The following is a 19,438-nucleotide window of genomic DNA, read 5'->3' on the forward strand; positions in this document are numbered from 1 at the left end:
TTTATATTAGTTTCAGGTATGGGGTGGTCTGAATGCCCTATTAACTTTTCAGATTTTCCCTTGCTGAAGAGGGGGTGGCCTACCCACAACCAATTGCTTTTTCTCCCCAGGCTAGACTGACAGGCTAGTCTTCCCTCCAGCACCTGTCCCCTGCTGCCATTCTGACCCCTAAAGTGCATGTGCCCACCTTCCCCTGGTCCCACCCCCATCAGGTACCAATAGGTTGTAGGAGGTCTTTTCCCCATCCTTTCATCTTGCTAGAATTGTGCCTATTCAGTGCAGTACTTCCTTCTGCTGCCCTCTTGCCCTGGGGCAGGGTATCTGCCTCCAGGATTGGATGCTTCACATTCCAAGTGGAAGCTCAGTTACCAAGGCAATTCGGCCCCTCCCACAGTCTCACAATGGCACAGGGAAGATGTAGATCTCAGATGCCCCTCTGGTTCCTGCCCTTGTCTCCTCCCAGGGGTCCTGCCTGGCTATCTGTATCATTAAGATGTACAAAATCATTTATTCCTGGCAACAAAGCTACTCTTTAGATGAGGACATTGATGCACACAAGGGAGGTCACAGGAGAGGAAAATAAGGGAGTTGAGGCGGGAAAGAGGTCTCTGAGCTGGGGCCCTCCTACACCCTAACCTACAACACAAGTGCAAAAGCACTTGCTGAATGTCTCAGTGTCCATAAAAATGCAAACTGCAGCCACCTTAGGTTGTAATTAATGACTGATTTTTCTTATTTCCTTTTTAAAATCTCACCCAAATATAAATGCTCATTGATTATGAGAGGGAGGAAGGGGGAGAGAGAGAAATTGATGTGAGAAACATTGATCTATTGTGACCCACAACCTTTTGGTGCATGGGACAATGCTCCATCTAAGTGAGCCCCAGGCCAGGTTGAACCCCCTTTCAGATAGACCTGTTCAAGCTGTCCAGACAGGCCAGCCCAGTTGTCTGTGGTTCTGAACCCTTTTCCCATAGACCAATCTGCCATGGTGAGCGTCATGGAGAGACATGTCTGTGCTGCTGAGTCAGACTGGCTGGAGCTGCGCCTGATTAAATCTCTAGGCAGAACACAGAGCTCTCTACCTCTGACTGCTTCAAAGGATAGATCTGTCTGGGAACAAAGCTCTCTGGGCTGTGGGGAGCATGGGATAAAAGCAGATGAGGGCAAAACCTGCACGGTCATTTTTAAGAGGCAGCTTTGTCTTTTAGAATGGCGGGGTCTGGCTACATCCTGACCGAAATTATTCACATGGGGTTTCAAACACATTTCTGTGGGGAAAAAATGTACCCCCAAAAAATGAGAAACAAGATAAACATGCAAGGATTCAGGATGATGGTTTCCTTGCCTTGGGGAAAATTCTGGGAGTGCTATGTAGGGATATGTGAGTTATTGGCAAGGTTCTAGTTTTTACTTTGGGAGGTGGTTTCAAAGAAGGATATTATTGTGTTTTTATAAGAATACAGCATAGCACCCTGGCTCGTGTGGCTCAGTGGATTGAGGGCTGGCCCGTCAGCCAGAAGGTGGCTGGTTTGCTTCCTAGTCAGGGCACTTGACTGGGTTGCCAGCCAGGTCCTCAACTGGGGGACCTGTGAAGGGCAACCAGTCGATGTGTGATGGATGTTTCTCTCCCTCTGTTTCTCCCTCCCTTCTCCTCTCTCTAAAAGTAAATGAAGTCTTTTTTTAAAAAAAGAAGCTACAAATGCTGTAACTTAAAAGCGCTTTAAAAATAGAATACAGTATGGCTGATTTATACTAACTTGAATTATAAACACTTGAAATCACAATATTTGAATGGCATATTTTGGGGAATGACAAGAATCCTTGCAATTTAAAGTTTCTTAAGCTAGACTTCCAGCCAAGATGGAGGCATAGGTAGATACACTTTGCCTCCTTGCACAACCAAAAGAAGGACAACAACAAATTTAAAAGCAATAACCAGAACAACCAGAAATTCGAACTGTATGGAAGTCAGACAACCAAGGAGTTAAAGAAGAAACATTCATCCAGACAGGTAGAGGGGCGGAGACAGGCAGCTGGGGCAGAGAGGACAAGGCAAGGCTGCAGCTGGCAGACCAGGCAGTCCCACATTTGCATGAGGATAAACCTGGGCTGGGAACAGCTAGGGAGTGACAAAGACAACGCAATCCAGATTCCAGTGTGGGAAAAGAAATCCTCAAAACCTCTGACTATAAAAAAAAAACCTGTGGGTGTTGCAGTGGTGGGAGAAACTCCCAGCCTCACAGGAGAGTTTGCTGGAGAGACCCACAGGGTCCTAGAACATACACAAACCCACCCACCTGGGAATCAGCATCAGAAGGGCCCAATTTGCTTGTGGGTAGTGGGGGAAGTGACTGAAAGCCAGCCAAGTGCTGAGCAAACAGCATTGTTCCTTCTCAGACCCCTCCCCAACCTACAGCATCACAAAGCAGCAACCTGTGTTGCCCCACCCTGGCAATAGCTAAGTCTCCACCCCTTCCAATGTAACAGGTGCACTGAGACAAAGAAATATGACCCAAATGAAAGAACAGATCAAAGCTCAAAAAACAGAACTAAGCCATGAAGAGAGAGACAATTCATCAGATGCATAGTTCAAAAACACTGGTAATCAGGATGCTTACGGAAATGGTTGAGTATGGTTGCAAAATGGAGGAAAAAGTAAAGGCTGTACAAAGTGAAATAAAGAAAAATATACAGGGAACCAAAAATAAAGGGAAGAAAATCGGGACTCAAGTCAACGATTTGAAACAGAAGAAATACATTTTCAACCAGAATGGAATGAAGAAACAAGAATTCAAGAAAATGGGGAGAGACTTAGGAACCTCTGGGACAACTTTAACCGTTTCATCATCCAAATCCTAGGGGTACCAGAAAGAGAAAAGGAAGAGCAAGAAATTGAAAACTTTTAAAAATAATGGAGAACTGTAGGGGGCCGCTTTGAGTGGTATCAGGAATTGCAGCCCCGCGCAAGCTGGGGCCTGGGAAAGGACCTGTAAGTCTTGGCTGGAATGCTGGTAATGCTGGAGGTAGGCAAGGCCTAATACTGACTCCAAGGGCCCCCTGGGGGGAAGCAGAATTTAGAAGTAAATTACACTCCTTGAAGCATGCTTGGTTTCTCTCTCAAACTCTGTTAATCCTGTACCAAATAGCCAGCTCTAAGCTAGGAAAGAAATTTACAAAACTCCTGGACCCTGACTCAGAACCCACCTGGAACCGTAATGTTTGCTCAACACTAACCCGAAGCAGTTCCTGCCATTGTCTTCTTTAAACAGTATCTATTCTCTGTAAGCTTAAGCTGCTGATGTAGATAGATTGCCTAGACATTCCTGCTGCCTGCCCCTCCCCCGCCTGTAACCCTCTCCATGAAAGCTGTTGAGCACAGGGGCTCAGGGCATTCTCCTCTAGAGAATCGCCTTCCCCTTTTCTTGACAGCACTTGGTGTCTGGAATGATTTGTTACTTCATCCGCGGCAAATCAGAGGACTCCACCACAGAGAACGTCCCCCATCTGGGTGAAGGAAATAGGCTTCCAGGAGATCCAGGAAGCTCAGAGAGTCCCAAAGAAGTTGGACCCAAGGAAGCACACACCAAGGCACATCATAATTACATTACCAAGATTAAAGATAAGGAGAGAATCTTAAAAGCAAGAAAAGAAGACAGTTACCTACAAAGGAGTTCCCAGTTGACTTCTCAAAAGAATCCTTGCAGGCAAGAAAGGGCTGGAAAGACATATTCAAAGTCATGAAAGGCAAGGATCTACATCCAAGATTACTCTATCCAGCAAAGCTATCATTTAGAATGGAAGGGCAGATTAAGTGCATCCCAAGTAACGTCAAGTTAAAGGAGTTCATCATCACCAAACCCTTATTATAGGAAATGTTAAAGGGACTTATCTAAAAAAAGATCAAAAACTTTGAACAGTAAAATGACAATAAACTCAACTATCAACAACTGAACCTAAAAAACCAAAAACATAAACAAACTAAGCTAACAACTAAAACAGGAACAGAATCACAGAAATGAAGATCAGCGGGGAAGGTGGAGAGGGGACAACAGGGGAAAAGGTACGGGGAATAAGAAGCATAAATAGTAAGTACAAAATAGATAGGGGTATGTTAAGAATAGTATAGGGAATGGAGAAGCCGAAGAACTTACATGACCCATGGACATGAACTAAGCGGGACGGGGGAGATGCTGGGTGGAAGGTAATAAAGGGGAGGAAAAAAAGGGACATCTGTAATAACATAATCAATAAAATATATGTAAGAAAACAAGTTTCTTAAGCTCACTTCCTTGGCGCTGCCTATGGAGATGGGAACCACCTCTTACTCTGCACCATGGCTGCCCTCAGACCCTTTGCGGAACGCAAGATTGTCAAAAAGAGGACCAAGAAGTTCATTGGGCACCAGTCAAACCAATATGCCAAAATTAAGCAGAACTGGCGCAAACCCAGAGGTATTGACAGGAAGGTGCACAGAAGCGGCAGATCTTAATGCCCAACATTGGTTATGGGAGCAAGAAAACAACAAACCACATGCTGCCCAGTAGTTTTTGAAAGTTCCTGGTCCACAAGGACAAGGAGCTTCAAGTGCTGCTGATGTGCACCAAGCTATACTGTGCTGAGATTGCTCATGTCTCCTCAAAGAACCACAAAGCCGTTGTGGAAAGAGCAGCCCAGCTGGCCATCAGAGCCACCAACCCCAATGCCCGGCTGTGCAGTGAAGAAAAGGAAGACAGATTGTGTACACATTGTATTTGTGTTAATAAAACCTTAAAATTCTGAAAAAATTTTCTTATAAATCCTTACTTTCTAATATAATTAATTGTGTACATTGTATACTGTGTTTGTAATTTTGGTATCTCTTTAGCAGGTGAAGAGACATGCCAATCACTTTTGTTAGGGTTGGCCCTGAATTATGCAATTCTGGAATGGAGCGATGTCTTCAAGAATCACCCCCACCCCCAGGCATGAAAATTCAGCCACTCTGGAATTGATGACTCAATGGATGGATGTTTGTTCTTCCCAAAGATCTGGTGACCAGGGAAGCCACCGCTGCCCCCATCACTCAACACACAGACATTCATAAAACACCCACTGGATGCTGAATATTGCAAAAGACACTTGAGCCACATCCCCCTTCCTCTAAGAGGATAATTTCCACAACTCTTTAAGGGGTAGGAAGCTTTCAGTGTCTGATTTAACCTTTAAATCAGCTAGACCGCTGAACTCTGGCTCTGCCGTACTTTTCTAAAGGAGTTTTTAGCCCAGTGGGTTTTGATATTCCAAATTCTCTAAAAATTAAATTTATTATGTTAAAAATCGTTTTCCTTTCATACTATCTCCCCTGCTTTCTGTGATTTGGCCTCCATGGTGACGGAGACTGTATGTTTCCTTTTTTAGACATTTTTGTTTATGCTGTTACAGTTGTCCCAATTTTTGCCCTTTGTACCCCTTCCCACCGTTCCTGCAGTGTGTCTCCACACTGTTGTCCCTGTCCACAGATGATGGGAACTGTTCTTATAATAAATCTCTGAGTTTCCACCCATTAGGATATTCTTGGCACATACCAAATATTCTTTTTCTAAAATTTCATTAATTTTCTACCTGGCTGGTGTGGTTCAGTGGATTGAGCAACCAGCCTATGAACTAAAGGGTGGCTCATTCAATTCCCAGTCTAGGGCATGTGCCTAGGTTGCAGGCCAGGTCCCCAGCAGGGGGTGTGGAAGAGGCAACCAAAGATTGATGTTGCTCTCCCCCTCACTCTCAGTCCCTTCAACTCTAAACATAACTAAAATCTTTATTTAAAAATTTCACTGATTTTAGCCCTGGCTGGTATAGCTCAGTGGATCGAGCGCCAGCCTGCAAATCAAAGGGTCACTGGTTCAATTCCTAGTCAGGGCATATGCTTGGGTTGCAGGCCAGGTCCCTGGTAGGGGGAGCGCAAGAGGCAACCACACATTAATGTTTCTCTCCCTCACTTTCTCCCTCCCCCCTCTCTAAATATTAAAAAAAAAGACTTTTATTGATTTGAGATGGAGTAAAGGAGAGGGAGAGAAGCATCAACGTGTCATAGAAACATCATTTGGTTGCCTCTTCCGTGCCTCCAACTGGGGACCTGGCCCCAACTGAGGCACATGCCTTGAGTGGGAATGGAACTGGCAAATGTTCAGTGTGCAGGACAATGCTCAATATGCTGACCCACACTAGCTAGCGTAAACTCATATTCTATTTTTTTCCTTAAGGATTAAGTGAATAAAAGGTGATGCTTGTAAATACAAAATATTCCAATGCCTTAAATGTGGATAACACATTACATTTAAGGAGAGTGAGCTGAATTATGTCTATCTGTTGACTGGGTGCAGCCCAAGATGTGCCCAGGTGCCACCCATGACCACAGAATGCCTGTTAAGACTCTGTCAGGCGACTTTGCCATGGGCCAGGTTTCTGTTGTTCCCTCCTCTGGGCCATCAGTGGTGGCCCAGAAGGCAGGACTGTGTGGCACCAACTAAAGACTGTAAGATTCACTCCACAAGGAAAATCTATTTCACTTTTTAAAATTTTTATTTATTACAGAGAAATAGAGAGAAAGAGAGGCATCAACTCCTTGTTCCACTCATTCAAGGATTCACTGGTTTCTTCTTTGTGCCTAAATCATGGATTGAACCCATAACTTTGACATACAGGTGCAATACTTCATGACCTGAGCCGCCAGAGGTGTCCCACTTTCAGATCACGTGGGTCTGTCTGTCCCATTTCACTAAGTTAGCAGGATGAGCCAGCCCAACTATTAAGCATCACCGGCTTGTACCGTTTTGTGATATGAAGGAGATGAAAAGGCTGCAGGACTGCAGGCAGCATCAGGGGTCTCAGCAGTCATTTACTAACGTTCACAAAAGCATCTCAACAGAGTAGCAACCTATACAAAAGTAGTAACTAATTACCCATTTATTAAAAAACGATGCCCTGACTGGTGTGGCTCCATGGACTGAGTGCCGGCCTGCAAGCCAAGGGGTCACTGGTTCAATTCCCAGTCAGGGCACATGCCAGGGTTGAGGGCCAGGTCCCGAGTGGGGAATGCACAGGAGGCAGCCACACATTGATGTTTCTCTCCTTCTTTCATCCTCCCTTCCCCTCTCTCTAAAAATAAAATATTTTAAAAAAGGCTTTATGTAGCCCTGGCTGGCGAGGCTCAGTGGATTGAGTGCCTGCCTATGAACCAAAGGGTCACTGGTTCAATTCCCAGTGTAGGGCACATGCCTGGGTTGCAGGCCGGGTCACCCAGCAGGGGGTGGGTAAAATGCAACTGCACATTGATGTTTCTCTCCCTTACACTCTCTAAAAAATAAATAAAATCCTTAAAAAATACTGTATTACCTTATTATTAATAGAGCACCATCCTTACATCGTTTGATGTTTATTATTGGAAATAGATTGCTTTCATCCCAATAAGGAAACCTTAAGAACACCATGACTATGGACGTAGGTGAGGCATAGATTGCATAATGGCCCAGTCCGACTGAAGGCCCTTTATTTTCACAAGAATTCCAGCCAGCAGAGGGTGGGTAGTGGACAGTCTGTGATGTGAGAGAGGATTCTTCTCCTGTAACTGAAACAGCCCTGCAGGGCGGGGATCCACAAGTCTCAGTTTCTGCAGGGGGCACCTTCCACGATCCCTCCTGCTTAGGGCCTGGGCCCTGCCTTCCGGTCTGACCATTCCTAAGCCAGGAATGCAGGGCTGAGAGGGGCACGTGGCCTGAGGCAGGCCTGCTGGGTTCCTGTGGGGTGTTCCTGCTTCCTCCCCTCAACTTTGACACTCCTTTTGACAAAACAACCAATAACTGTATCTTTTGCACCTGAAGAGTGTTTAAAATGATGTTGGTCTCCCTTAATAATAAATAGCTAAAATTCTAAAACTTGTAGAATAAACAGGAGTAAATCTTCACGGCCTTTGGTTAGGCAACGGTGCCTCAGACATGACTCCAAAACCACAAGCAACAACAAAATAAATGAACTGGACCCCATCAACATTAAAAACATTTGCATTCCAAATGATGCCATCAAGGAAGAGAAAAAAACTACCCACAGAATGGGAGAAACGGTTGCAAAGCACACACCTGATAAAGGTCTTAGAGCAAAAATTGACAACAAAAGAATATGTGAAGAACTTTTAAAATTGAGTAACGGGAAAGCAAACAATCCAACTGAAAAAAAAGGCAAAAGACTTGAACCAGACACTTCACCAAAAGAATATACTGATGGCAAATACACTGGCAAGGTTCTCAGTACCAGCTGCAAGCTGGAGTGGGGTACGACTGCACGCCAGCAAGAATGGCTGCAATGAGAAAGGCTGAGCATATTCAGTTCTGACGAGCACACAGAGCAAAGAAATTCTCAGCATGTGCTGGTGGACATAGAAAATGAGACAATGGCTTTTGGAAGCGACAATGTTACCATGGAGACCACCTACCCCTTCCCTTTCTTCTCCCACTCCTCCACTTTTCTGTTGAGGAGATGGAGACCCAGAGACACTAAATGCGTTGTCCAAGCTCATAGGTCAGCTTACTCCATCTCATTCAGGAACTACAGTGCCCCAGGCCATGCTTCCAGATACAGGACCTGGAGGGGGACTTGTTTTTCACACGGCCCTGCTGAGCCTGCGGAAGCAAAGGTGAGTAAGGTGTGGCATGTCCCCAGGGCCCCCGATGACCCATCTGGGTAGGACTTTTCTTGCCCCCTACCTGTGGCCTCACTGTCAAGTCTGGTACTGACCCATGGACTCAAGACCTGCCAGTTGGGTGCGGATTCTGAGATTTCTGGCCCCTCTGCTACGTGTGCACCCTCCTCTGGTGCTTCTGGCAGATGGAGCACTGGTAGGGCTACTCCCCAGTGTGCAAGCGCTGGTGCTTCCTGAGATAGGATTTGAGGCTAAAGAACTTGCCGCACTGGCTGCAGCTGTAGGGCTTCTCCCCAGTGTGAAGGTGCAGGTGCTCCCTGAGCGAGAAGTTTAGCCTGAAGGCCTTGCCGCACTGTCTACACACGTAGGGCTTCTCCCCAGTGTGCATTTGCCAGTGCACGCCGAGTGAGAAGTTTTGCCTGAAGGCCTTGCCACACTGGCCGTACATGTATGGCTCCTTGCCCATGTGCGTCCTCTGATGGAGGATGAGGTGGTCATTCCGGCTGAAAGCCTTTCCACAGTCCGCACAAGTATACGGTTTTTCCCCAGTGTGCGTCCTCTGATGCATGATGAGGCTCGTGTTCCTGCTGAAGGCCTTGCTGCAGGTACTGCACACGTATGGCTTCACCCCAGTGTGCATCCTCTGGTGCACTTTGAGGTACCCTTTATGTCTGAAGGCCTTGCCGCATTCCCCACAGGCATACAGCTTCTCTGCAGTGTGTATCCTCTGGTGCGCTTTGAGGCACTCCTGCCGGCTGAAGGCCTTGCTGCAGTCCCCGCACACATATGGCTTCTCCCCAGTGTGAGTCCTCAGGTGGTCGATAAGGCTCCTTTTCTGCCTGAAGGCCTTGCCGCAGTTCCCACATACAAAAGGCTTCTCCCCAATGTGCGTCCTTTGGTGTGTGATGAGGGAATCATTCCGACTGAAGACCATGCCACAGTCCCTACAGAAATAGGGCTTCACCCAGGCGTGCGTCCTCTGATGCTCAATGAGTTTTCTGTTCAGCCTGAAGGCCTTTCCACAGTCCTTGCATGTGTAAAGGTTCTCCCCAGTGTGCGTTCTCTGGTGCCGAATGATGTTTGACTTCTGCCTGAAGGCCTTTCCGCACTCCGCACAAGTGTATGGCTTCTCTCCGGTGTGCGTCCTCTGGTGCTGTATGACATGTGCCTTCTGGCTGAAGGCCTTGCCACATTCCCCACATACGTATGGATTCTCCCCAGTGTGCGTCCTCTGATGTACAATGAGACTCCTACTCTGGGTGAAGGCCTTGCCACAGTCCTGGCATACGTATGGCTTCTCCCCAGTATGTGTCCTCTGGTGTGTGATGAGGTACACCTTCCGTGTGAAGGCTTTGCCGCAGTCCCTGCACGTGAAAGGCTTCTCCCCGGTGTGCGTCCTCTGATGCACAATGAGGCTCCTGTTCCGTGTGAAGGCCTTGCCACAGTCCTGGCACTCATAAGGCTTCCCTGCATGGTGTTCGGAGGCAGGATGGAGGCTTGAAGTCCCTGCGAGTTTCCCACACGTGGTGAACAGGTGCGTCCTCTCCCCTTTCTGTACTTCCCATCTTGGTGGGGCCGGCGTGGAGCGTTGGTGCACCAATTCTGTAAATTCACAACATTCAGAGGCTAATCCTTGATTCATGTCCAAATGTCCTAGACAGGTCCCTGGGCTCCCATGTGGCTGTCCCACCCAGTCACCCTGTGTCCCTGCTCCTTCCCAGGTGCAACCCTGGGCACCATTCCTCATAGGTCCTTCTGCAATCACTGCAATGGATGGCCCGTCTCCCCAGTTGTCCTCCTGTGGGTCCGATTCTTTCAGGTCAGGTCTAGTCTCCAAGTCTGAGGGGAGGGGGAAACAGATGAGGACACACATAGTTAAAAATGTTGGGAGGGAGGGCCTTCCCAAGACACAGGGCAGAGCCCGAGAGCAGGGCATAGCCTGTCATGGGAACCAAGGGAGAAAGCAAGCAGTGAGCTGAGACAATATGTTGTAGGGAGGTGACAGAGAGCACAAAAGGTCCCCTTGCAGAGCTGTGTAGACAGACCCCAAAGAGAAAGAGAAGGAAGGCGGGCTTCGAGTCGCTGATCAAAGGCTCCCACACCCAGTGAGGATTCACTGCGCCTGTCCTGCATGTCGCCTGCCAGCTGTGCTTCTTAAAGCGACAACTGTTATTAGAAAAGCTGAAGAGCTGACTCTCCTGTGGATGTGCTGGTTGCCCTCTGTGTACCCACCCCCCAGCCAAGCTCCTCCTCACTATGCTGTCCCAGAGACCTGGCCTTGCAGGTGGCTCCTCCCCCTCTATGCACACTCCACTCTCCCTGCTGACCACAGCTGCTCCAGTCCCCTTGGGCTTTGTGCCGGGGGATCCTCAATATCTGTTTCCAGCCTACAGGGCTGTCCTTAGTTCCAGACTCTGCACATAGAACTCAGGGTTCCTGCCAATATGAAAAACTGAGATCTTACACTAAAAACTCATTAAAAAGGGAAGATCCAGCCACAGGGAGCCCTCCTTCCTAGGAGGCAACAGAGACAGTGGGAGGGATAAGCAGCTGTTCCCCTACTCTCATTTAAGCCCCCACTGGCCCCACAGTCTGTAAGTTTGAGGCCCCTCCCCTGAGTATTGCGAGGCTGATTTGTGTCTCTTCTCCATGCTGACACCTGCTAAATGGACACCCCCACACAGACCCCCTCTCTGAGCTCTGCTGAGGAATAATCCAAGGCCTATTTGGCAACCGACTCGGTATCACATACCTAACGCACTGGATGAGAGACTTGTGATTTTGAATCCTTCGGTCTCAAATAATAAAAAGGCACATCAAAGAGACTTAGCAAAATAAGTCAGACACACAATGACTGATACCATATGATTCCACTCATATGAGGCATTTCACAGACAGAAAGCAGGACATGGGTACCAGGGCTCAGGGAGGGGGATGGCAAGCTGGTCTTCAGAGGGACAGACTGTCAGCTGGGTATGATGGAGAGAACTGGAGATAGATGCTGCTGATGGTTGAACAATAATGTGAGGGAACTTCATGCCATGGAGCTGTGCATGTCAAAATAGTTAAACAGTCAAAAACAAATAGGTAAACAGTTAATTTTACATGATGTATGTTTTCAACCATTAAAAAGATAAATATTTTTATAATGAAAAAGAGAAAAAAAAGATTTACTAGCGATCCTTGACTCCCCGACTCCCTCCCACATCCAGACCCTAACAACTGCCGCCGCACGGGAGAGCAGCTTGAACTGGCCCAGACTGATGCACGGCCGCCACCACCAGCGCAGCAGCCTCCCCCGCTCTCTACCACCCATGGTCCGCTCCGCGGGAAGACGTCAGAGCCAGACCAAACCCTCCAGCACTTTCCCAGTACCCTGGGGAGCACAGGCATCGCCTTCATCTTTTGAGATTTGGGAGGGAACATCAGACTGTCTTCCAAGTGAGTTGTTGTAACTTCAGACTTCATGCTCCTAAACTCCCTTTCCCTGCACCCTCACAATACAGGATGTTGTTATTCTTCTTTTTTTTTTAATGCCTCACTTGAGGATATGCTTAGAGAGGGAGGAAGGAAGAGGGGGAGAGAGAGGAAGAAGAAAATATGCCTTGCTTGCCTCCCATACCTGCCCTGATGGAAAGCAAATCACAACCTACATGTATATCCTGATAGGAAATCGAACTCAGAACCTTTTGGTGTATGGAACGAAGCTCCAACCAACCAAGCTACACCTGATCAGGGCTGTTATTCTTGTTCTTCTCTGTGTATCTCATGGGCAAGAGTTTATTTCTGTGACTCAAGTGGTACTTTTTTGACCATTAGTACAGTTTAAAAATCTTTTCTAAAAGTTTCACTGCATGCATTTCTACATCTGTGAATTGCACACCCATAAGCTTAGTCCATTTCTCTATCATCATTTGGTCTTTTTCTCGTTTATTCCAAGGAGGTATTTATATATATATAATCCTCTGATTGTTATATACATATGGTAAATACTCTTCCCCACTCAATTACCTATTAACTTTATTTTCAGCTTCAAGTTATATGAAGATCCTACATGTCAGACCTGTACATCTTTTCTGTTTCTGTGTCATCCTGAAGTGACAGGGGGAGAGTAACACAGCAAAGCTGCCCCCTTACCCAGCGAGACCAGGTTCCAGTAGGTCTCCATCATCACGTCCCTGTACAGGTCCTTCTGCGCAGGCTTCAGCTGCTGCCACTCCTCCGGGGTGAAGTCCACAATCACATCCCTGAACGCCACTGACCCCTGTAACAGGAAGCGCACACCACTCACCACAGGGCCCTCCTCACGGAGGTCAGGAGACGCGGCCAGCAGGGCCGGGAGGATCAGGAAGGCACACGGGATGCATCTGCTGTGGTGTCAACAAGGTGCGGAGCTCTGAAGGGCCTGACCCCTCAGTGTCCTCGGTGCCTAAGCACACTGCATGGGCCTTGGACAAATAAACAATGGGGCTGTTCACAAGGAAGACAAACTATCCACGTAAATAATGGGCAAAGGAGTGTCTTTGGAGAATAGACACTTCTCCAAAGATGGCACACACGTCCAATAAACATGTGAAAAAACAGTCAACGTCACCCATCATCAGAGAGCTGCAACCTGAAATCTCAATCAGATACCACCTCACACCCGTCAAATGAAAACACCCGTAAAGGACCCATTACTGGGACTACCAGGGTGACACGTCTGAGCGGCATTAGCTCTAGAGGGTGGACGGCAAGCTGGAAGGTGTGGTCTGTGGTTCAGTCCTTGTGGGGAGACCCCACTGCGGGCGGGTGGGTCAAGACCTGAGGCTTAAGTGGCAAATGGAGCACTGAGGATGCAGACACCAAAATATGCAAAAAAAAGTGACTGGTGAAAATGATAAATGTGTTTTACATTATGCAAAAAACATAACGGACCTTTTAGTCAGCCCAGGAAGAATAAACTTTTGAGATAACCATCGAGTCCACAAACTCATCCACCACTTCCCCACTTCATTCTGCCCTACTTATTGTTATATCATTTTAATTTTTTAAATATAACTTGTGCTTACAGTTTTTCTACCTCAATAAACTCACTGAATGAAATTTTTACCATTTGGTTCCATGCACCAAGCCCAGGCTGGGACAGGCTGAAACCCTGAGAAGGTGCTGGGCGTCTGGGAGCCCACGCGGAACAGCCAGGATGTGGAGGTGAGACACAGAGGCCCCTCTCAGAAGGGACGGGAGATTCCCCTGGAAACGGGCCTTCCGTCCAAGTGCACCAAAGCCCTCGGAGTGCACTGCGGGCACATGATCGAGGCCACTCATTCCAGGCTCCATCTGTTTTGGATTCTTGCCTAATGGCACACAACACTTCAACACAAGAAAAACATCACCCAGTTCCAAAAAACTGAAATTAGGCTCTATTTTTTTTTTTTACTTTCTCACAGGAGAATATCTTTATTGATTTTAGAGCAAGAGAAAGATAGTGTCAGAGAGAGAGAGAGAGAGACATCAATCTGTTGGCCTATGCACACACTACGACCGGGAACCCAGTCTGCAACATTTTGGTGTATGGGATGACGCTACAGCCCACTGAGCGACACAGCCAGGGCAGGCTCTATTTTTTGAAAAATGAAAATGTAATTACACTAAAACACATTAAAAAAAATTGAACCTCCAAATCCCAGCGACATGGAAATGACAACCATAAAGAAATCCTAAACAATATTTTTCAAGGAGAGAACTAAGGCAACGATCACAAAGAAGGTAACAGTGGAGACATCATGGTGCAACCGCATTGAAAACACATTGTTCCCTAAATAGTTAAATGTACAGTTATGGAAGGATCCATAATTTCCTCTCCTACACTCACGAGAAATGAGAAGTTCAAACAAAAAACTCTACATGAATGTTCACAGCAGCATTACTAACACCAAAAAGTGGAAACGACCCAAATGTACACCACCAGGTAAATGCATAAGCACAGAGTCTACCAGTACAACAGAAATAGTAGACAGCCACGAAAAATAACACCTGCTACAACAGAGATGAACATCAAAAACAGGAGGCTCAGTGAAAGCAGCCAGAAACAAAAACCACATTGTGCGATTCCACTGTTAAGAAATGTCAGTCCTGGCCGGGTGACTCAGATGGTTGGAGGGATGTCTGTACGACCAGAGGATGACAGTGCAGTTCCTGATTCGGGCGCATATGGGAGGCAACCAATTAACGTTTCTCTCACACATTGATGTTTCTTTTCTCTCTCTTTTTTTTTTATCCCTCTATTCCCTTCTTCTAAAAAGAAATAAAATCTGCCCTGGCTGGTGTGGCTCAGTGGACTGAGTGCCTGTCAGTGAACCAAATGGTCACCAGTTTCATTCCTAGTCAGCGCACAGGCCTGGGTTGCAAGTAGTGTCCCCATTTGGCGGTGTGTGAGAGGCAACCACACTTTGATGTTTCTCTCCCTTTATTTCTCCCTCCCTTCCCCTCTCTCTAAAAAAATAAATACAAATATTGACATAGTTGCTCCACCCTCCATAATTAAAAAAAAAATAAAAAGAAAATCATACAAAATGCAGGGCAAATATATATGCCCAGCCCTGGCTGGGTGGCTCAACTGGTTGGAGTGTTGTCCTGTACACCATAAGAGTTTGGATTTGATCTGGGATTGGGGTGTGGACGGGAGGCAACCAATCGATGTTTCTTTCTCACATCTGTTATTTTCTCTCTTCTACTTTCCCTACAACTCAGTGAACATCCTCTGGTGATGATTAAAAAAAAAAGGAAAGATTTACCCCCGGACACTATACACTATATATATATATACACAAAAAATCGATTTGAGAGAAGGTGCAAGTGAAAGAGATGTGCGCATACTGTTGAATTCATTGCTTCTCACGTGTGCCCCAACCAGCAATCGAACCCCCAACCTTGGCATACCAAGATGATCCTCTAACCAAATGAGCTACATCTGTATGTTTTTATCATAAAGTATTTCTTCCAATGAAGGAAATTTAGAGAAATATACTACCAATAGCCACCCACTAAAACACTGTTAAAACATCATCGCAGCCATAGCCAGGGACTTTCACGGTCCCTCACTTCAGGCGTCCTCCGTCCATCCTCCTCCTGTCCCCTGGGCATTCAGGGCCCCCGCCCACTTCCAAAAGTGCCTCGTCCAGCATGTGCTGCCAGGGGCCTCAGTCACACTTCATCAAATGTGTTTAAGCTGCCACTTCTTCCCAGTGACCACTGGTGTCTCCTGAGAGCTGGTGTCCAGGGCAAGACAGGTCACTCCTGAGCCATCCTGTCCCCTGTGGTAGGAATACGCCAGTGTCAGGACAGTACTCTCCCAACTCAGGGTGGACAGTCCCTGGAGAATGTGTCAGGGGCCGGGGCCCTGAGGGAGTTTGGGGGACAGAGGGTCATCTCTGCCCAGATGCTTGACCCTAAGGAAGGAGGTGTGAGAGGGTGACATGACTCACCAGGGCCTTCATGGTCATCGGCTCGGTGGCCATCCTTCCGGTGCCCATGGTGACCAGGGGATGGGCAGACTGTGTGGAGGGAGAGAAAGAGAAAGGCCCAGTGAGAGATGAGGTCGAAGCCTGAAGCACAGTGCAGGCAGGACAGACACACACCCACTAGAAGACAGGCAGACAGGGACAGGCACACATGTTCATAGTGAACGCGTGCTGGGGGCCTATGGCATTTAAGGCACTCCACAAACAGGCCTGATTTAATCCTCCTGACATGCTACAGTTTAGAGGCTATGTTCACTCACCCCATTTCACAGACGAGGAAACTGAGGCCCAAAAGGAGAAGCTGTGCGCCCAAGAACATGAGGCTGGGATTATGATGGGGTCCAGTATGCAGGGTCCATGTGCTTGCTGCACGTATCACAACCACAAACTGACACTCTCCCAACACACAGGAATGCGCACACAGCCAGTCCCACAGCCTGGCAGGAAAACAGGGCCCTCTGCCCCCGCCCTGGGTCTGACTGCTGCTCCGGGCCGCAGAAGTCACCCCTGCAGGGTAACTGCCCTCCAGGCCTCCTCCAGATCTCCTGGGATGACTGTGAAGCTCACAGATCAGACACATATATGGACCCTAGAACTGCGGGACTCCACTCGTGGGAGTGTCCTCCTGAACACAAAAGCTTGGGGTCAATCCCTGGTCATGGCCTGGGCCTAGGTTTTGGGTTTCATCACCTGATCCCAGGCTGGGGTATGAGTGGGAGGCAACTGATCACTGTTTCTCTCTCTCTCCCTCTCTCCCTAAAATCTGTGCACATTAATGATGTTTACTGTAGTACTGTTCCTAAAAACAAACACAAGCCAACCAACCAACCAACCCCACCAACCCTGGATATACAGATAGATGCTGGGTTCGGGTCTGAAATCCCAGGCTGCCTCCCAGAAGCCGGAGTTATGTTATGCCCCTGAGTGCAGCGACTTCAAGATCTCTTAAACAGAGTCTAATCTGTACAAATGTATTTTTCCTGGACTTGCGGTTTCTCACTCCTAACCCTGCACCACGAGGGGAACAACACTGGCTCCTGTTAAAAGACAAGGAAGTGCCCAGAACTGACTTACTCCGGAGGCACAGTGGGCCCAGGGCCCCTGACACCTGTTGGCGCCCTTGAAAATACCATCACATCTCTTAATATTGTATGAGGACACACGAATCTAATCCAGCCTGAAATATTTTTCTCCTCACAGCAACACAATCCCAACTCTAATTTTTACTTTATTTAAAAGGAGACCAAGAAATCACAATGGTCCTGTAAGTGGCATGTGCACAGGTGACCGCTGAACCCAGTGTGGCCTCAGGTCTGTGGCTGCAGAGCCAGGGGTGGCAGCTGCTCCTGCTCCCACTCCCCCTCTGTCCAAGCTTTCTGGCATTTCCTTCTGTCCCTTGTTTCTAAAGGGACACAAGGGTTTCCCCCTGTGGGGTGGTTAGGGTGGGAGGGTCTGATACGCGGATGTCGACTTGGGATTTCACTTAAAATCTCTGAGCCTCAGTTTCCCCAACTGCAAAATGGGGATGGTGAGGGTCCCTGCCTCAGACTTAACTGGGAGGCCTATGAAATGCCCAGAACGACACCCTGGGCACCCAACACACCCTCCCTGAACGAACCCACCCCGGACACCATCGGGTCAGGGCCTCTGACCCTCTTCCTCAGCCCCGCACCTGGCGACCACACACGCCCTGCCCTCCCGGGGGCCGGGGAGCCTCTGAGGGCAGGAAGGAGACGGGCTGTGGGGCCCGCGGGCAGGCAGCGCCGCCAGGTCCGCCTGTGCAGGAGGGCGTCTTCCCCGCGCTCCCGGGAGGGCACCCCCGTCGCACCCTCACACACGTCAGCCGCACCCACAGAGAGAGGCGCAGGGGCGCACAGACAGGGGGAGGATGGGACAGGAGAGGCGCAGACCCACGCGCACAGACACACTCACACCTGACACACAGGCCGGCGCCGAGGAAGAGACGAGACGCAGGGGGACCCCTGGACGGCGCCCTCACGCTGAGACGCCGCGGACGGAAACAAAGGCAGACGCGCACACGGACGTGGACACAGAGGGACCCCGGAGAGGCCGAGACAAGCAGCCGACACACACACACAAGCAAAGGGGAGACACAGGAGGCCACCCAGACACAGGCGGTGACAAACGCAGACACTCTCACACAGCCACAGGCATCACCTTCACCGCACATCCCCATTCCATCCGCACACTCTCCCGAACCCTCATGCCCCTTCCCCACCGCCGCAAACTCTCTATTCCCACCCCTGCCCGATCCGCAGCAGGACTTACCACGCGGCTACCTCAGGAAAGTGACCTGCGTCCGCTTGGACTCTCGATCACACTGCGCCTGCGCAGACCGGCTGACTACACTTCCCACAACCCCGCGCGCCGCCGTTTCCTCCTCTCCCGCCTCCCGTCGAGTGAGCCCAGCTGACTAGCTGGCAGCCTGAGAGGCTGGCGTGACGCTGCTCGTCTCAAATGCTCCCGCTCAGCACCAGCGTCAAGAAGGCCGGGTCTTTGGGGGATTAGGGGTCAAGACGTGCAGGGGTGCCGGAAGTGGGAGGCGGAGGAGGAAGCAGGACAGGGTCCCCGCGGGAACGGATTGGGCGGACGAAGTAGGGGCCCGGGCGGGGGAGGAAAGGGACTTGCAGAAAAGGCGCGGCGTGGGTGGAGGCGGAAAAAGACGCGGTAGCCCCTTTGCAGACCTCCAGCGTCCAACAGGGGTCCTGATCGTCCCGCTCACTCGCAGAAAACTTGGAAAGCGTGCGGAGACGCCGGGAGCGAACGGTGGTAGTCGGAGAGCATGAGCCGTTCGCGCTGTACAGCTCCTGCTCTGGTCGAGGTACTGATACGGAACCAAAGTGGGGGTTCTGCAGCCCGCGCCGCCCTCTCAATAGGCAAGATCTCGAGACAGGCGTGTGAGAAAAGAAACAGGCTTTGCATTCAGTTGCCGCAGGGTCACGCAGAACGGCAGACTTTTGTCTCAAAACCCTTCCTCTCCGCAAAGCCGGAGGACACACCCAGCCGTCCTCAGCCAGACCGGACTAGAAGGCAGCGTCAAGTTCCTGCTCCCATTCAAAGTACCGTCGTTTGGGAACCGCAGGTGTCGCTGAGCAGCCACCCAGGCAGCTCAGCTCGCTCCCGGTCACTGTCTGCTTTCCGGCCCCGCCTTAGAACCAGCAGGAACCGACGTCAGCCAGGCCGCCTCCAGGACCACAAGGTCCCTCTAGCTCACCGCTTTGTAGGTTCGCCCGGTGTCGAG

The 19,438-nt window shown here is 49.1% G+C and overlaps 1 protein-coding gene and 1 pseudogene across 1 annotated transcript; one reads left to right on the top strand and one right to left on the bottom strand.

The window, feature by feature from the left end:
* Positions 1–4,336: 4,336 nt before the first annotated feature.
* Positions 4,337–5,505, top strand: LOC129082435 (60S ribosomal protein L32-like; annotated as a pseudogene).
* Positions 5,506–6,599: 1,094 nt separating this feature from the next.
* On the bottom strand, positions 6,600–18,525 carry LOC129082564 (endothelial zinc finger protein induced by tumor necrosis factor alpha-like). The gene is made up of 4 exons (XM_054588270.1): positions 18,466–18,525; positions 16,141–16,209; positions 12,812–12,938; positions 6,600–10,513 (listed from the first exon to the last, which is right to left on the bottom strand). The coding sequence occupies exons 2-4, from the start codon at positions 16,186–16,188 to the stop codon at positions 8,877–8,879; spliced, it is 1,812 nt and encodes a 603-aa protein (XP_054444245.1). The 5' UTR covers positions 16,189–16,209; positions 18,466–18,525; the 3' UTR covers positions 6,600–8,876.
* Positions 18,526–19,438: the final 913 nt, after the last annotated feature.

The sequence above is a fragment of the Pteronotus mesoamericanus genome, unplaced genomic scaffold (assembly GCF_021234165.1).
Source record: "Pteronotus mesoamericanus isolate MK-2021 breed Mesoamerican mustached bat unplaced genomic scaffold, CSHL_Meso_final scaffold_128, whole genome shotgun sequence".
Taxonomy (NCBI): Eukaryota; Metazoa; Chordata; class Mammalia; order Chiroptera; family Mormoopidae; genus Pteronotus; species Pteronotus mesoamericanus.

Excerpts from the sequence above, each read along its gene's own strand:
- LOC129082564 (XM_054588270.1), bottom strand. The coding sequence starts at position 16,188 with ATGGGCACCGGAAGGATGGCCACCGAGCCGATGACCATGAAGGCCCTG. Across the intron at positions 12,939-16,140 it reads CGATGACCATGAAGGCCCTG|GGGTCAGTGGCGTTCAGGGA; the intron begins GTGAGTCATGTC and ends TTCCTGTTACAG. Across the intron at positions 10,514-12,811 it reads CTGGAACCTGGTCTCGCTGG|ACTTGGAGACTAGACCTGAC; the intron begins GTAAGGGGGCAG and ends CCCTCCCCTCAG.